At 36.7% G+C, this 19133-nt stretch overlaps 1 protein-coding gene across 1 annotated transcript in view; it reads right to left on the reverse strand.

The window, feature by feature from the left end:
• CNBD1 (cyclic nucleotide binding domain containing 1) overlaps positions 1–19133 on the reverse strand; it is a 154745-nt gene that overhangs the window by 23484 nt on the left and 112128 nt on the right. The window contains exons 7-8 of the mRNA XM_033126939.1: positions 16502–16660; positions 15279–15411 (exon numbers count right to left, since the gene is read on the reverse strand). Coding sequence (XP_032982830.1) covers positions 15279–15411; positions 16502–16660 — 292 coding nt within the window. The remainder of the gene's footprint in view (positions 1–15278; positions 15412–16501; positions 16661–19133) is intronic.

Here is a 19133-nt window from a genome sequence, read left to right on the forward strand (position 1 = left end):
GACTAGGAAGATTTTCTCTTTCTGCCAGCCAGAGAGCAAGCCCTAAAAATGTATGATGCATCAAGGAGAATACACAGAAGAGGTGGAAAAAAGCCATATACCTAAGCTAACCCTGTTCTGATTCTGTCTGAGAAAAATTAAAACCACGATATGAAAATAGCAAACTGTTGGCAAGTACTTACCCCCGAATGAAGTTTAAAAAAAATTTATAGAAATAAAAAAATATCCATTACCCAACAAAATAAAGTTTAGAATACTTGGATTCCAATGCAAAATGACAATACACGCAAAGAAACAAAATATGTAATTTATAATGAAAAGAAAAAAAATAGAAAGCAACCGAGAAACGACATAGATGAGAGAATTAAAAGACAATGGCATTAAAACCTTTATTTTACATACATCCCATATGTTTAAGAAGCTAGTAGAAAGAATGACCATTTTAAGTAGAAGCATAAACAATAGAAAAAAGATGCTAATCTAATTTCTAAAGATGAGAACTAAAATGTCTGATATGAAAAATATAATGGATATGTTTTATAGTAGATTAGACAGTGCAGAAGGAAAGATTAGTGAACTGAAGATGTGGCAATAGAAATAATCTGAAGTGAAACAAGGAGGAAAAAATCAAACACACACACACACCAGAGAAATAATGAACTATGAGACAAGTTCAACGAGCCTAATATACATATAATTGGGTTACCTAAGAAAAGAGGAAGTATTTGAAGAAATAATGTCCAAAAATAGTCCATATTTCATTGAAACTAATTTTCCACCCAATAATAGCAGAATATCCATTGTTTACAAAAGCACATGGAACACTTACCACATAGGCCATATTCTGGGCCATAAAACAAGTCTCAATAAAATTAAAAGTATTCAAATTCTTTAACCGAAATGTAATTAAATTAAAAATCATTAACTGGAAAAACCCCAGATACTTGGAAACTTAACATATTTCCAAACAAACTATGGGTCAAGGAGAAATCAAAATTAGAAAGCACTGTGAGTGGAAATGAGAACAAAACGACCAACACATCATCATTTGTGTATGTGTCTACAGAAGTATAATACTTAGAGGGAACAGCATCAAATGGCTCTAATAAAGAAAAAGTCTCAAATCAACAACCTCAGCTTCTGCCTTAAGACACTAGACGAGTGCATTAAACCCCAAATAAGCAGAAGAAAGCAAATAATAAAGATAGAAGTGCAAATCAACACAAAATAGGAAAACAATACAGAAAAATCAATGAAAACCAAACACGGTTCTATGAGATAATGAATAAAATTGATAGATCTCAAACCAGACAGATCACACACACAAAATATTGTAGCAACCTGCTCAGATAAGCACTAGTATCATCCCCATGTCACAAAGGAGAACAATCAGGCACAGAGAAGTTACATAGCATGTTCAAGCTTCACAAGTAGAAAGTGGAGCAGCCAGAATTCAAACCTAAGTGACTTCCCTCACCCAGTGATGTTCTTAGATATGCACTGTACTATATAAAGTATTTTATGTAATTAAAAACTTATATCAATTATATTTGTATAGCTGCATGGTTATACCTAGATATAATACAGTAAATAACTATATACAATTAAAATCGATCCCTACACACATTCTGGCACTTTTCAGTGTATCTTGGATACCTATACACATCTGCACGTATGATCTGCCTCATTCCTTGTATTGGTGGTAGCGTCCCACTCTATGAGTATTCCATAATTTATTTCACCAGCCCATTCCTGATGGACATTTGTTTCCCACTGCAAAGAAAAGTGCAATTAAAATTATTGTACACATATCCTTGAATAAAATAGTGCACATATACGGGTATAAGAGTATAAATTTTTAGAAATAGAGTTTGGTGATATAAAGATTTTTTTTATAGATTTTGTCAAATTAGTGTTGAAACATTGTATACCAACTGACATGTTTACCTAAAATGCATTAGATTCTTGCTTTCTAACTTTCTAGAGAATCTTATATATTAATGACATTTTGAATGTTTGCCAATGTGATACGTTGTAATGCTAATTAAACAAGATTGAATTTTCAAAGTTATAAGTGACGTTGAATTATTTAGTTTTCTATTTACTCACTAGGAACTGTCTTTTCATTCTCTTCTTCATTTTTATTCCCCTTCTCTCTCCCTGCACCCTTATTTTCATCTTCCCTATTCCACTTGAGATTTTACAATTCATTGATAAGAGCTATTCTTACATTAAAAATAATTTATTTCTCATGTGTACAATATTACCAGCTTGCTGTTTGCATATTAGTACATTATGGAACGTTTTGCCATGCATAGCACTGAATTTTTATTACTCTGTGATTAATATTTCAATTTACGTCTTTTACTTTTTTTTGTCATGCTCTAAAGGGCCTCCTTCACCAAAGATTAGAAAATGAACTTGCCAATGTCTTCGTATAGCAATGTTATAATATAGTCTACATAAAGGTTTTTAATCAACCTATTCACTACTTGTAAACATTCGTATTCAATAAACTACCTGTTCCCTACTCTTTTGAAATACTTCTATAGTATACAAAATTGCCATGTTTTTCCTTACTTCCTTAGTCTTTCAAGTAATCTGCCTGCCAGATAGAATATTTGATTTATATTATATTTTCTCACTAGTTTCAAAGTATTTTTAAAGTTTTAAAGATGTTTTACTTGTTTAATTTTCTTACACAGACGTTAGTAACAACACAATCAACTTTTTAAAAATATTCCTCAATTCACATTGGGCCAATAAATTTAGTGAAAAAAGACATCTTTCAATACTGTGCTTTCCTATGCAAGAATGAGTTATACCTGAATTACTGTCTTATTTTATGTAACTCAATTGAGTTTTATGTAACACCTTAGTATTTCTTACTAAGTGTATTTCTAGATATTTAATATTTTGGGTTGCCATTGTATATGTAATGTCTTCTTCCTTTAAATTTTATAATTAGCTGTTACGAAATAAAATTTAAATACGAATCTTGCCACCAGTCACCTCTCTTAATTCCATGATTCCTAATAATTTTCTCATTGGCTACACAAATATTCAACTATATAATAATATAATGAGTAAAGAATGACGATTTTTACCTTCTCCTTTTACAAGTTCATGCTTACTATTTATTTTACTTAAAAATGTTAGTAAGCTCATCACTTTAATGAGAACACCTGTGATATTTACTGTCAGGAATGCAGCTAACTTCGTTTCTGAGATTTAGATTACTTTATCATGCTGTGGAAGTTTTCATCTATTCTTATTATATTAGGAATATGTGCCAGGATTTCGTGAAATGCATGAAGATGAGGTTACAGTTTTTCTCCCCGATCTATATTTTAGTAAAATATACTAGTAGGTTTTTAAAAACCATATTGAAATAGTTTTCATTGAATTCCTAGAATGAACAAACTTTGTTTTGGAGTATTGCTCTTTAAAGTGCTGCTGGGTTATGTTTTCCAATATAATTTTTAGGATGCTTATATTGATATTTACATTTGAAGTCCTAAATAGTCTTTTCCTATTATCTGTGTCAGTTTTAGTTTCCATGTTACACTAAATTTGAAGGAGAGCACTGGTATTATCAGCTCCTTGGAAATTTAATCAAATTAACTAATATTAGGCACATTAAAATATTCATACTATGAGTACAGTGTGTTTCTCAGCTAGAATGTCTCCAATATTCCAGAAGAGGCTGCTATGATCGGTCTTCTCAGACAGAGATCAAAAACAACAGTTTACACTAGAAAATGCAAGATACAAAATGGGGATGAAGGCCATTTTGTCTTGGTGTACAATTATTCAAATTATTTCAGTTATCTACGTACCTTCTCTACTGTCATTATATAAGAAAAGTGACTAAAATATTCAAAATGTCAAATTTATGTAACGAATCCACCTTTTTAATACAGTTCTATTCTTAGTGACAAATAATTTTTAAAAGCTGCATATAGCTTTTTTAATCTAGCAAAGAGAACACAAGAACAAAGTGTAAGATATCAGATCTCCCAGTGATAAACAAAAATATCCCTTTCTTCTCAAAGGTTATGCAGGTCACTGAAAGTGGTTGAGATAGTTTGTTGCATAATATTCTTGTGGTTCTCATGCATTAAACGCTATTGCACTTCCTTCGTGATTGAAAGACTTGTTCAAGTAATGTATATTACATTCCTTCTCTTTAATACTGTGTCTTAAATATTTGACCAATGGCATGAATACATAAGAGGCCAAAGTACTTCTTGAGAATAACTGTGTGAGCACATAAAACTGTTCCATGTAAAATGCCTGAACCATTATTGTCACATTATTCAGACATAAGTCATTTATTCTTGAATAGCAATCCAAATTTGATTTATATTTTACATTCTATGGCAAATATTACTTCCAGATAAGTTCCAGCAACATTTTCTAAAATAACATTTGTCAAACAAACATAAGTGGATTCCTGTTAATGTAGTACGTGCAAAAAGAAGCAAATCTCCCAGGGTAGCATCACTTTGTCCCATCTAAAATAAAATTTAGGTACATGGTGCTTTAATACAAAGCTTAGCCAAGCTTTCTGGGGGAAAAATTGACTTAATGTTAAAATAAACATCAGAAAATGGTACTACCCTTGTAAACATGGTCAAAAATTAAATAATAAAAATAATTCAAAAACCAATATTATGCTACTTGAGAAGTTTCAGCAAAACTACTATGGATTCAAGCCTAAATTTATGAATGCCCACATTTTTCTCAGAGCAAATATTAATCTCACAGCTGTAACTATCTCATAAAAGCTCCTTAAGGTTTAGGAATCTAAAGAGACCAGAAGAGAAATACAGGTCTTTGACACGGCTGCCCTCTACTGATCCAAGATTTGTCTTGTTCCAACAAAGGACTTTTATGAGAGTATTATTATCTGAAACTTCGAAGTCTTCTAAAATGCAAGATTTAATAAAAACATGCAAATAACACTATTTTTATTGACGTTTCAAAATCAATACATGGGCTTATGAATAATTAATTACTCATGTGGCTGTCATTTGCATGTAGAAATGCAAAACATTAAAACAGGATAAGAATGCTGGAGTCAGAGGTTAGATTGGCCCTAGTACAGTCCCAGTGTTCTCTCTTTTTATAAGCAGTGCAAATATCCACTATATTCCACAGGAGCTGACAGTCTGCTCATTTGTCATTAACTAGTGGTTCGGGTAACTTTGAATAAACATTTGTTTGGGGCCCAAATGTCCAGCGACACCACTGCTATAAGTTCAGTAGCACCAATATTCAAAGAGATGAATTAGTCATATGTCTGTCGTCCTGAGAGAATACAGGCTGTGCACGTGTAACTCATACCTGGTGGTAGGAAATGGTTAAAACGACAGCACTGCAACTGCAAGATACCAGCTTATTAAAACTAGATTATTATCTCAAAGCTCTGAGATGGTGCTTTGCAGAGACAAAGTACAAGAGAGTAACTTGTTTTAAAAAATGGGGAAAATTGTCCAGGTATGGCTCAGCCCAGGAGGCAATGGACATAGAGTTTAGATATATACAGACAGAAATAAACACAGATAGAGTGTTTTGCTTTGTCAAAACTGTGGAAGCCTACAAAATTCTTCTTATAATAATCCTGAGCAAGAGTCATTCTACAGTTTCCAAAAAATTCATGCTGGGGATAATATTTCATGAAGTCAAATGAAGGCAGTTGCAAATAGAAAAACACAAAGCAATATTGCCTCTGAACGACTGGCAGGAAAATCTGTGCTTTAAAGGCCTACTAGCAATGGCTCTTTTTAGGAAGTGACAGGTCTGATGGAGGTTATGGTAGGATGCAGATGCAGAGAGGATTTGGGGTCATGAAGAAAGAGAGTCACAAAGAAGACAGAGCATTTGGGCCCCACAGGAGGCCATTCCCTCATTCTGCCCAGTGTTGCACAGAGGAAAGAACCCAACACCGCAGACCCACCTGGTGCAAACCTGAATGTTTGCTGTCTCAGCATCTCTGCAGAGACACACTCATCCCGCCACCAGCCAGGTGGGTCACGAGTGCTGGGCCATTTTCCAGCGTGGGCTACAATCCAGCTCCCGCCCAACAGCAGATCCCACGTCCTAGCCAGAGTGAAGCTTCCAGGGTGTGCGTGACGCAAGCCCAGCCAGTGAGTCACACTAACCAGATTTCTCCTGGAACATTCAGGAAAAGAGACATTTTCACAGGGATTGTTGGCTGTGACAAAAATGTGTCCTGTAGCTACTTTTGCAGTAACACGGGGAAACTCGCTTCAGGAGGGAGTGAACACAAAGCAAAACAGAACCAAGGACTGGAACAGAGTCAAGCAGAACATGTCCAGGTATTGGATCCAGGCATTCCTGAACTTCCCAGTTACATATACCAACATACTGCTTATATTTATTATTGTTTTTCTCGATTCAGTAAGTTTAATCTCTATCATTAAAAATGCAAATATATCTAATAAAACATATTGAAGTTAGAACCCACGAATATCCTTGCTAGGCTCCGATCATTGAGGTTTTCAGCCAGTGTTCTCCTAACCAGCATCCAACTAATAGATGCACCAAACTGGTGGTCACCCGTGACCCGCTGTCTCACTGTGTATCTGCCCTTTCACACCCTGGCGGGCTGCAATTACCAGCAAATGAATTGTATTCTAACAACTCTGACTCTGTCCTGTTTGTCCCAAATGCTGGTTGTGTCATTTGCATTTTCATTGTAATTATAAATCTTAATCTAATATTAAGTCAATCAATATTCCATGTGAAAAAGTTCGTATTTCCATGAAATCTGAAGGTGAATCCATGAGAAAGACTGAATAGTTGTGAGTTGCAAAAGAAAATATCCTAAATAGATATAAGGTAAGATATATCCTGGGAGAAACAACAAAATTTAATCTTCACAAGAGATTTTATTTCCTGTTCCACTTTAAATGAATTAACAATACTAGAAGTCCTGGGTATACAAAAAAATACAGATCCCTAATGTGGATCCAGACTCAAAGAGGCCTTCTCCCACCATCAAAACATGGGAAATAAGGAATCCATAGTATTTTAAGTTGAAATAAAATGCTTAATTACATGTAAGTCATTTATATGATGTTCTCACTTTTTTCAATTAAGTTACCACTGACGGTCTTATCATACCAGTGCATCTGCACATTTTTAGCTTTTTAGAAACCAATGTGCCTCGCTTTCAATGGCTCAATGAATACCCTTAGATTTTTTCTTTTCAGTTCTTCAACATGAAAGAAGTCTAACGTTGGCAAAGCTAAGATTGGAGCTTCTGCTCCGCTTATCATGTTTCCTGCTGTTGGTAGAAAGCGAGAATGCCTACCTGAGAGAGGGTTTATGGGAGAAAATGAGACACTGTGTAAAAGCAACTAGCAAGTAGTTGAGAGAGAGAAGGTGTCCAAGAAGTGTTCATTCTTCCCTTACCCAGCAGTTGTGGTTCCTGTCTCAGCAGAATGAAGGAACCAGTGTACATGGGAAGCAATAGGAATAACCGTTTAGGTCGTTCCGTGGTCAGTGGCAGTGCTGGTGGGTGAGGGGTCCCGTCTGACATGCAGAAGCAGAGAAGGATACTGAAGTCCTCCATCACACTTAGAGGTAGCGGTAACAGGTGTAACGGCTCAGTGCATTGCCCTGGGAACCGAAGGAGCTAATACAGCTTTCTGGGTGGGTGTTGGGGAGGGAGGGCTGGAGGAGAGGGCATTATAGGTTCCAAAGACACAACATAAAGAATCTATTTGCACGTAGGGCCTAGATTTCTGGAATATCAAAGTACTTTTATTACAAAAACCTACAGTAATGTAGGTATAATCTCAATATGAAAACTCAGACTTATAAAGTGATTTGAAGATTCTCTTCTCAAATGAATTGTTATAGGATGCCTCTAAATACGAAATTCCCTGATACATACAGAATACGGTTCAGTTTGTATAAATTTTACATTAATAATTGTAAAGTATAACCATCCGTTTCTGAGGTCCATTAACATCTAAGAAGAAAAAAACTTGTGGTATCCCTATATATCCATTTATTAGTCTCATACAGTCTGTTTAAGAGTTAAAATACAACTATTACATGTAAAAATGTTTTCATTTTCCTGGGATAGATTACCATCCCCCCTACACACACACAGACACACACACACACACACACACACACACTCCTCTGTAAGGTGTAATTCCAGGGAAATTTCCGATATTCAAAGGTCACAGTAAGGAAAACAAAGTGACGATGACATGGTTTACTTTCTTAGCTGTAGTCACTTTTCAGGAAGTAGTCATTAAAATGATTTATAAGATCTTTAAAAAAGCAGCCACATAGTTCATCTTTACCGTCAGTAGTTTAAAAGTCCAGTTCCATAAATCCATTACACCAATATTTTTGCCCTTTTTTTCTGTTTTTCAAAAAACGTAAGAAAGGGTATAGCGCATTGTAAGTCTGTGCTGAGCAATACACGCCACTGGCCACGTGCACGGAGCGAGCGTGTGAAACAGGGTCTGAAGAAGCAGAAGCCTGCTATGTGTCTACAAAACACTGACTCTGCAGACTTAACAGGCAAAGTAACAAATAAACTCGTGGGAAGTATCTAACTAATAATTTTATACTGACTGACTACTGAAAATAGATCGATTGAGCTAAAATATACTGAACTTAACTTCACTGCTTATTTTTCCTTTTTTAAATGTAGCTACTGGGAAATTTAAAATTACCTATGTGGCACTGTATTTGATTATGCCCCCTGATGAATATATGTGTGCTTAGCTATGCTTATGTATAAGTGAAGTGAACGACAGCAATAACAGGGGATGAGGTGGAGGAGAGAGGACAATTTTGTTATTATAAGGTAAGCTCCTTACTCATGAAGTGGCACTGTGTTATTTGTAAGGACTCGGATTAGTTATAAATGTATATTGCAAACTCTAGGGCAACCACGGAAAAGAGTTTTAAAAACGTTATCTGACATGCTAAGAAAGGAGAGAAAATGGAATCACATAAATTACTCAATTAAAACCACAAAAGGCAGAAAATGAGTGAGATCCAAAATTAGGAACAAAGAACAAGGGTAACAAATAGAAAACAGTAACAAATATGGTAGATATTATCCAACTATATCAATAATTGCATTGAATGTCAATGGTCTAAACGCACAATTAAAAGACATAGATTGTCAGTTGGATCAAAAAACAAGACCCTACTATATGTTGTTTACAAGAAACCCACTTCAACTATAAAAACACAAATAGGTTAAAAAGAAGGTGTGAAGAAAAATTTGCCATGATAACACTAATCAAAAAAAAAAATGAAAGTAGCTGTATTATTTCAGGCAGTGCAGATTTCAAAGTAAGGAGAGCTGTGAGTGATAAAGAAGGGCATTATATAATGACAAAGAGGTCAATTCTTCAAGAAAACAATGATTTTAAAACATATGAGCTAACAACAGAACACCAAAATAGGTGAAGCAAAAACTGATAGCAATATCAGGCGAAATAGATGAATCCACTGTTATATGTGGACACTTCAACTCCTCTTTCTCAAAAAGAGAAAGATCTAACAGGCAGAAAATCAGTAAGGATATAGCTGAATCCAACACCATCAGTCAACTGCATATAATGGACATCTATAAATTAATCCATTCAATAGCAGCAGAAGACAAATTCTTTTCAAGCTCACATGGAACATTCAACATAACAGACCACATTCTGGGCCATAAAACACAAGAAATTTAAAAGGATAGAAATCATACCATGTCTACTCTTAGGCCACAATGGAATTAACGAGAAATCAACAACAGAAACATGAATTGAAAAATCTCAAAACTTATAGAAATTGAATAACACACTTCTAATAATACATGGGTCAAAGGAAATCTCAAGCAATTTAATAATTTAAATTTAATTATATTTAATTATGTTAAAATAATTAAAATGTAAATAAGTTAATTAAAAATTAAAATTTAAAAATTGAATAAAAAATTTGAAAATTAATAGTTTAACAGTATTTCAAATTAAATGTAAATTTATCAAAATTTGTGGGTGCAAATTTTGTTTTACAGAAAATTTATAGCATTGAATGCATATATTAGAAGAGAAGAAATATTTAGAATCAATACTCTAAGCTTTCAACTTAGGAAAACAGAAAAAAAAAGGCAAATTAAATCCAAAGTTAGCAGATGAAATGAAATAATACAAATTTGAACAGAAATCTATAAAATTGAAAACAGAAAATCAATAGAGAAAATCAACAAAACCAAAAGTTAGTTCTGTAAACCAGCAATGAACAAGTGGAATTTGAAATAAAAAATGCAATACTATTTACATTAGCACCCAAAAAATGAAATACTTAGGTATAAATCTAACAAATATGTATAAGATCTATATGGCGAAAACTATAAAACTGATAAAAGAAATAAAAAACCAAATAAATTGAGAGATATTCCATGCTTGGGTCAGGAAGATAAAATTGTCAAAATGTCATTTCTTCCCAACTTGACCTATATATTCAACATAATCCCAATCGAAGTCCCAACAGTTTTTATGGGTATTGACAAAGTGATTTTAAAGTTTATATGATGAAGCAAGAGACCAAGAAGACCCAGTACAATGCTGAACGTGAAGGGCCAAGTTGGAAGACTGACACTACCTAAGTTGAAGACTTACTAAAAAGTAATCAAGACAGTGTTATATTGACTCCTAGACAAATGAAAGATGAATGGCTCAAAGTAACAGAATGGAGAGCCCAGAAATGCACCCCATAAATAGAGTTAATTCATCTTTGACAAAGGAGTAAAGGCAGGACGATGAAGCAAACGTAGTCTCTTCAACAAATGGTGCTGGAACAACTGGACATGCAAAAGAATGAAGCTAGACAGACCTTACATGGCTCACAAAAATTAACTCAAAAGGGATCACAGACATAAAGGTAAAATGCAAAATTATAAAACTCTTAGAAGATGACATAAAAGTATGGGTCAAAGACCTAAGGGACACCTCACCAAAGAAGATATACAGATCACAAACACACAGAAGAAGCTTCTCTTATATCTCATCAGATAAATGCAAATTGAAATGAGACACCACTGCACACCCATTGGAATGGCCCAAGTCCAGAACATGGACACCACCAAATGCTGGGAGGACGTGGAGCCACAGGAACTCAGTGCTGGTGGGAATCAAATGGTGCAGCCCCTCTGGAGGACTGTTTGGTGGTTTCTTAGAAAACTAAACACATTCTTACCATAAGATCCAGCAATCACACTCTTTGGTGTTTACCTAAAGGAGCTGAAAACTTATGTACACACAAAACACCTGCATGCAGATGTTTACAGCAGCTTCATTCATAATGCTAACACCTGAATTAACTAAAATATTCTTCACTAGGCGACTGTATAAATAAACTGTGGTCCATCCAAACACTGGAATATTATTCAGCATTAGGAAGAAATGAGCTATCAAACCTTTAAAAGACATGGAGGAACTTAAATACATATTTTTAAGTGAAAGAAACCAGTCTAAAAAGGCTGTCTACTGTATGTTTCAAATTATATAACATTCCAGAAATAGCAAAACTGTAAAAACTAGTAAAAAGATGAGTAGTTGCCAGGGTTAGGGAGGAGGGAGGAATGATTATGTGGAACACAGAGGATTTTTAGGGCAAACTACTGTGTATGATACTACAGTGGTGGGTAAATATCATTACACACTCATCCAGCCACCAGAACGCCCACCACCATGCGTGACCCCTAATGTCTGCTTTGGGTTTGCTTGATGAGGTTTCAGTGCAGGTTCACCCATTGTAACAAACGTCCCCCTCATGTCGACAGTGGGGGACACTATGCAAGATTCGGGGCAGGGGTCCATGGGGATCTCTGTACCTTTTGCTCAGTTTTGCTGTGAACTTAAAATTTCTCTAAACAGTGAAGTCTACTTAAAAATTACTACATGAAATAATATGTTGCACTGGGAAATATTCAGTTACTGCAAAAGAGACCAGTAAAGGAAGAATGGAGGGACAGAGACACGTGGGATGAATGGCATCTGTAAGCACAACCTGTTTCTGGGATGCACAAGAGTATGCCTTGGGGTCAGAGTGTAAAACCCTGCAGAGTTAGTTGATCTGCAAGAGACTGACATCAAAAAGTTGTTGGGATTTAGGGCCTAGAACTTGCAACTGCCATTTGGTAGAGGTTAAAAGTACATACTCTATGGCTGAAAGTTTCCACTTTTGATTTGGGAAGACTAGATTTTTCAGAACTAAACTTTTTCTTAGTGCCTCCAGTAATTATGTTTGCTATGTCAAATCCTATCTGGAAAAGATGGAGCAGACGAACTTGTGGAATGACAATATGGATAACAATAAAATGTACAGAAAGAGATCACTGAGGCCAATTTACCATTTTTTTCTTATACGTATAATACACACGAAAGCAGATTGATTAGTGCGAACAACTGGTTGCTATTTTCTAGCCAATCACACCTTGGAAAAACATCCCTTTACTTGGTGCGATACAGACCAGACAGGCCCAAATCACAAGCAACACTGGAGTCATCCATCAGACATCAGAGGCAGGTCCCCTGGGCACATGATGCAAAAGTAGGAAGATTCAAGTTAACAAAGGAAACAAGGCCAGAAATAAGCCTCACTTATTTCACAGATTGCCCAAGATTAATCCTAACTTCTATCAATCTTTTGAATAATTAACTAAATCTCTCTGAAACTTCGTCCAATACACATTCCTAAAATAAGACGAAAACACACACTTAATCATGCTTTGGATATCACACTACTGCTAATTTTAAACATAGATAATGACTGTGTAATTTGAGCTACATTCTCTACATTTTCAGATAAAACTTCAAAATAAATCTCGAGTAAAGTCGAGAAGTATTATATCTAATGCTTCTCTTTGATATATCAAGTCTGTCACTACCATAAAAGAAAATGAGATTAGGTTGACAGGACTTATTCTTCACCTAGGTATGTTTATTTATAAGAATCATAGTATTTCAGAGCTGAAAGAGGCTTTGAAGATAATCTAGTGAAATTGTCATCCTTCCTTAAGGAGGATAAATTATTTTTAAAACTGAATAAATGTAACCACATATTTATATGTTTGGTAAAATAATGTTACTTCTGACTTATTCAATATAATCACAGATTGTCCAATGCAATAGATAGTTTCCACTATTATTTTTTAAGACATTTGCCAAAAAGAACTTGAATCCAGCATCAGAGTAAGAAACTGTGTGTCAGTATCTTCTTAACTCTTTAATGTTAAATTCAAATGTTTTAGATTGATATTTTAAATGAGACAGATTATTCATCTTTTGTAATAAAAGACATTAAAAGCACTTAATGATTCCCCTTTTCCAAATTTCGTATTCTTTTGGTTCACATAATTAAAAATATCTTTAATTATGGTTTCTTTCCTCCTTTTTAATCATCTCAAAAATATTAATATCCTGCTACACTGGCAAGGCTGAGATGTTATTTTTATATACAAAAGAGCCCTGAAAATGAGACATGGACCAAGGTTTGAAATTTCTGATAAAAAATGGGGAACCTATACCATAATAAATCCAAAACACCCACATTTAAGAGGACTGCTTCTGTACAATAAATGCTGAATTCAGAAATAGTCCATTCCCAGATTTTCACAGATCAGTTTACTACTTGTTTTCTATATGTACTATTGGCCAAAAAAATAAAATGGCATTTATACCTCGTTAGGAATAATGTTTCATGAACAAAAATGGAGCATGACTAATATTCAATTTTTATAAGCAGTAGAAAAAATATATATTTGGATAAACGTGGGCTAGATACTGTATTAAAAAAAAAAGATAAACAAAATATAAATACCAGTATGGTAAAGAAATTTGGTACAAACTTAGGACAGGGTTTCGAATCCCACCAAACTAACAGGCTTATTAGGAAATCTCAGTTTTCAAGCATACAGTCACCGCAAATGACCCGTATTTTTCCCTCTGTGCAGCTCTAGGCTGAGTTAACCTCACTATTACATGGCGAGACCCTGGAAGGACATCTCAGCCAGATCCCAAAACAGCCCGGCCACATGTGTTATTATTGGAACAGCCTCAGTATAGAGTTCACAACTCAGATGCTTTCTTCTTAGAACTTGAATTTGAAACTTCATTCAGAAACGGTCTCCTCTTCCCGGCACCGTATCCCCACTATAATTACGGCCCCGAAGGCTTGAGGGGGAAGCACTTCTTTCAAACCCTTGTTCTTCCATTATAACCCAGGTACTGGCCCCCGAGTGTGGCTGTGCCAGGGCCAGGTAGGGCTGCACGCCCCTGCAGTGCGGGACTGTCTCTGTGGAGTGACAGTGAGTCCTTAGGAAGGACTCCTGCCCCCTTCCACAGCTCCACTTGGGGTGTCGGTCAGCTGGGGCTGTCACAGCCTGGGGGCCTCAAACACCTGCCTCACAGTTTAGGAGGTTGGCCAGCCCAAGACGACGGAGCCTGCTGGTCCAGTGTCTGCAGACGGATCATTGCATCTTCACGTGGCCGAGAGAGAGATCATCTCCCTTGTGTCTCTTTAGAAGGCTACTGATTCTGTCACGGAGGCTCCACTTTCAGGACTAAATCACCCCCCAAAGGTCCCGCCTCCACACAGCACCACACTGGGAATCAGGGCTTCAGCATATGGGTTTTGCAGGGCACGAACAATCCATAGCAGTTGGCATCTCTTACTTAGTAGGTTCTCACAGGAAAAAAAAAAAAAAAAAGCACACCAGGACCCAAAGCCACCTGCCCCTTTGCACACACGTACCCAGGAGACCCACACGTCACTGCCAGGCCGGATACTGGAAATGCAGACACTTCTCTGTGGCTGCCCCTGACGTTAACTCGGCCTCACCTCTCCCATCACAACATTTCCCACTGATAAGGACAGCACAGGTGTTCATCAGCAAACGGGCTGCTGAAGTAGGTGTTCAACCAGAGCAGGCGAAGGACTCCCAGTGCTCACTGCATTTCTCCATTTCAGTCTGGTCAGGGTGGGGCCAGAAGGGAAGGGTGTAGAACTGCGGCCGTTGTCAGACCACACTCAGGCCAATACAGAATGGTTTGTAAGAAAAAACAGGCAATGATCTCAACGTTCAATTCAAAGACAACGTTAAATAAATTACAGAAACACTCATGCGAAGATACAGTATTTAAAACATTAAAACTATGAAAAATTACAAATTGCAACAGTATAATGTTATGTAAAAAAATGATCCAAAATTGCATTAAACTCACCATGACCTGGAGGAAATTTTTTCCATTTAACAAGCAGAACTAGATCATATATGGATAAAGTTGGCCACTCCTCATAATACGGACACTTTCGAATTAATCTCACTGTTTGTTTATTTTTAAGTTGTGTTTTTTCCTGGAAAAAAAAGTCATCATCAAATTTTCAATATTAAGTAATTTAAAAAGAAGGAAAAAAGATAAATGACAGTAAAAGAAAAATAAAGTGTATATGATGTAAATTAGCAAAACTACATTTGAATTTTAGAGGCACATCATTCTATGACCACAATTCTTTCATAATATTTTCCCAACTTTCATAATATTTTTAGATTCTATAAGTGTGTTAGCATTTTTAAAAAATGCTGTCAGAGTCAAGACTAAACTCAAAAGTTATAATTGAATTGATAATATTAAATAATACTGATATTTTGAAAAAAACAAAAAAGTTGTTTTAAAAGCCAGGCACTCTGGAGGCAGGGATGGGAAGGACGTTGAATTTGGAGACAGCCGACTGCACCCCAGACACTGACACAGCTGTATCAGCAGGAACCTCGACTGTTAGGGACCTAAATCCAGAGAATGGTGTGTCCCCATTCCCTCCACATGGGCTGCCAGCCACAGCTCCACCAGTTCTGCTCCCAGCTCGTCATTTACACAGACTTCCTCTGCCATCCTGGGAGCAGAACTAGGCGGGAGGACACATTTGAGCTAGCACTAAAAGAGAACAAATTGCTACACTTGAAGTTTAACCGTTATCTTCACACACCAGAATTAGGGGTCGGAATGAAGTTCAATCACCTCCTCCTGCAGCTCTGGCTTATTCTCTACAACAGGCCGCCCACCTCACCAAGCACTTTTTTCCTAAGGCGGACAGTACAGATTCAGGGGTATGTCTGTCCAATCGCTCTCATATCCCTCACAGATGACATACTGCTGACACCCAACACATACATTTGTGGAATGAATCAGTGAATTTTAAATTCACGAAAAACCAAAAACGATCAAAACTATACATAAAATATATACAAAGACCTTTCTTTCCACTTCAACTACCCATCGCCATTGGAGGTTTAAGTGATGGTCATCAAATACACCACATTTTTATACTCTGCAGGTCAAGTCCGATAAAAAATAAAAGGGATATGGACATCTTCTGTTCAGAGAGGCAAAAGTTAGCTTGAATTTACACCCACATTTAGTGTGTTAATATTTAGATTTGGTCATACCGATTTTAAATTCGCATAATCCTTTGAGGGGATCTTAAGAATTTCACAGTCTTCTTCTGTCACCACTGAGTACTCGTCTGCTTCCAATTGGACCTGAGCTGTAACTTCCAGGGTTCCAAAGGTACTCCATGGTCCAAGCTGTGAAAAAACCGAAGGCAACTTCAACTTCATTAACAATCATCAACATCAAAACACCGCGTGGTGACAGGAGGTCTAGGAAGGTCTGCAAGGGGAGGAGTGCAGGTCGGGCTCCAGGTCTATGAAAGAGGGGGTCTGAACAGCCTGGCATGGGTGTCATACTTCTCCCGCCAATGTCATGTCCCAAACGCAAGGAAAAAATTTCCATTTTTATCATTTCATGAAGAGAGTAACTTATAAGACTAGATCTGTTTTATTCACTGATTCATTTTAAGTACCTCCGATAGTGCTTCGTACACAGTGGCCATTCAATATATATTTTTTGAAAAGAAAAAAGGAAGAAAATAATACACTTAATATACATGATCTTCTTATGCAGCTTTTCTTATTTCAAATTGCAAATTTAATTATATAGAAATTGGAACTCTGTGGATGGAAAAAGAAACTTAAACACAATGACAAAAATAAAGTGCTGAAACATTACTAGTATGTATCTAAAATATCTAATAAACAACCTATAATTCGACTTAAAGAATAGGAACAACACCAAAAGCGAACAATTATAGGAAAGGACAAATTATTTTAAAAAATAATTTCCAGAAGAGAACAACCAAATAAACCACACACAAAAGAAACGTGCTGGACCTTACTAGTAGACAGAGAAACGTGCATGGCACACATCGTCATGCCCAATCCCTTATAATAAATACCTCTCAAGCTCTCTCTCTGCCTCTGCCTCTCTCGCTCCAGATAGACAGATAGACAGACAGACACAGAAAGACAGATCTCCTACAGGTTTGGAGCCTCATGTTCCGTGACACGTAGGAATAAGAAAATGCCTGAGAGAGAAGCACATCAAGCCCCCTTGCTTCTGACTGCCTTTTTTCCAGTATCTTGGCCCCTCACATCCTGGCTGCCTGGGTAGACTGAACTCTAAGTTTTGTCACTCTGGTGCTCAAAGACTCCTGAGAATTCCGATCCATTGCTTCTGTTCAGTTGCTCATCCCTATGATGCTTACTAATTGGCAGATGCCTCAAAAACTGCAACAGAAATGTCTGGCTCAAAACAATGCATGTCACTTCTTTCTTGAGCTGTGGCGCTTCAAATCCATGTTCACTACTTGCTCTCAAATATCTCAAACAGTTGTGTCGTTGGTTTTATCCAGCTTTTACAGTTATTCTCAGCAAGGAAATGGAGGCAACCTACTCACCATGGTCACAAGCAGACTGAGACCCCCCAGACTCAGTGACTGAGTTTCCTACTTATGTTAATGAAATTCTTAAAAGCACGGAAAGAAAAAAGTATTAAATCTACAATTGAAAAGGAATGCTCCTAAAGGGGAGGAGCCTATCCTGAGACTCCATCAGAATGTGTTTGCCATTCAGAGTCTAGCTGTTTTATATTTTACGAATCTAATAATCAGTGTTCAGCCATCCTCTATACTGAGCTTAACAAATCCTGTATTAGGGACAAAGCGTGGTTTTTGAACTAGACCTAAATGCACTTAGATTGTTTGTCCTCGTCAAGGTAGAGCAAAGCAGCCACCTCAGGCCTGTGACACTCTCACCGGTGTCCTCACCCCTGTGGAAGTCACTGTCCCATGAAGAACGCACCAGTCACCAAGGAAATGCTTGTCATGGTCAAACCCAGTCCCATACAAAAGAAATGAAAAAATGAAAAAAAGAATGTGCTTGGTTTCCCTAGTATCTCTATACTCAGATACATCTCAAATAATTGGTGGTTTCATTTCAGCTGCTTCCCAAGGAAGAAATGGTAGAGTGAGAAAGCACAATTACAAAGTGTCGTCAAAGGACATTAAATAAAACATGCAGGCTGTTGCTTGAAACAGTGGGAAGAAGCAAATAACTCCTGGGGAAACCAGAACAGCAGGCAGGGCATCTGCTGGAAGAACTTCTGGCCGAACACAAAGAAAGCCAGCTTCAAAAGGTTTATTACTATGTATTTCTACAAGGGGTCAAGACTCAAAAAAAAAACCTTGAAAGATGTATGGGACTAGTGGAGAAAAATTTACTGTACCGAACCAAAAATTGTTTTTCCCTCAAAATGACTGATCTTTAGACATGGGGAAACAGAATGTTGTTGCTCCAATCTCTTGTCTCAAAGAGGGCAGGAAGGGATGGAGTTGCTGAAGAGGAAATAGATCATCCACTTGTGACCCCCCGGCCCTGGCAGACACGTCCTGTGTCAACGCGCATAGCAGTCTGGGCCCAGTGCGGAGCGTGACATGCACAAGTTCCCACAGCTGGCCAGGGGGACAGCCACCAGGGTGTTTGGATTCAAAGGCGGAAGTACGCGATTATTCCAGTAATTGTTGTGGTTTTTTTCCACGTGCACATGAGTATAGTTTTCTTAATTTAAACTCATGTTTTTAGAGTCATGGGCCATAAGAAAATGGATATTCCATATACACATTAATCTTGCAATATCTGTGTCTTTTGTCCTGTTCTACTTAATAGAGACATAAAATGCTTC

The sequence above is a fragment of the Rhinolophus ferrumequinum genome, chromosome 14 (assembly GCF_004115265.2).
Source record: "Rhinolophus ferrumequinum isolate MPI-CBG mRhiFer1 chromosome 14, mRhiFer1_v1.p, whole genome shotgun sequence".
Lineage (NCBI taxonomy): Eukaryota > Metazoa > Chordata > Mammalia > Chiroptera > Rhinolophidae > Rhinolophus > Rhinolophus ferrumequinum.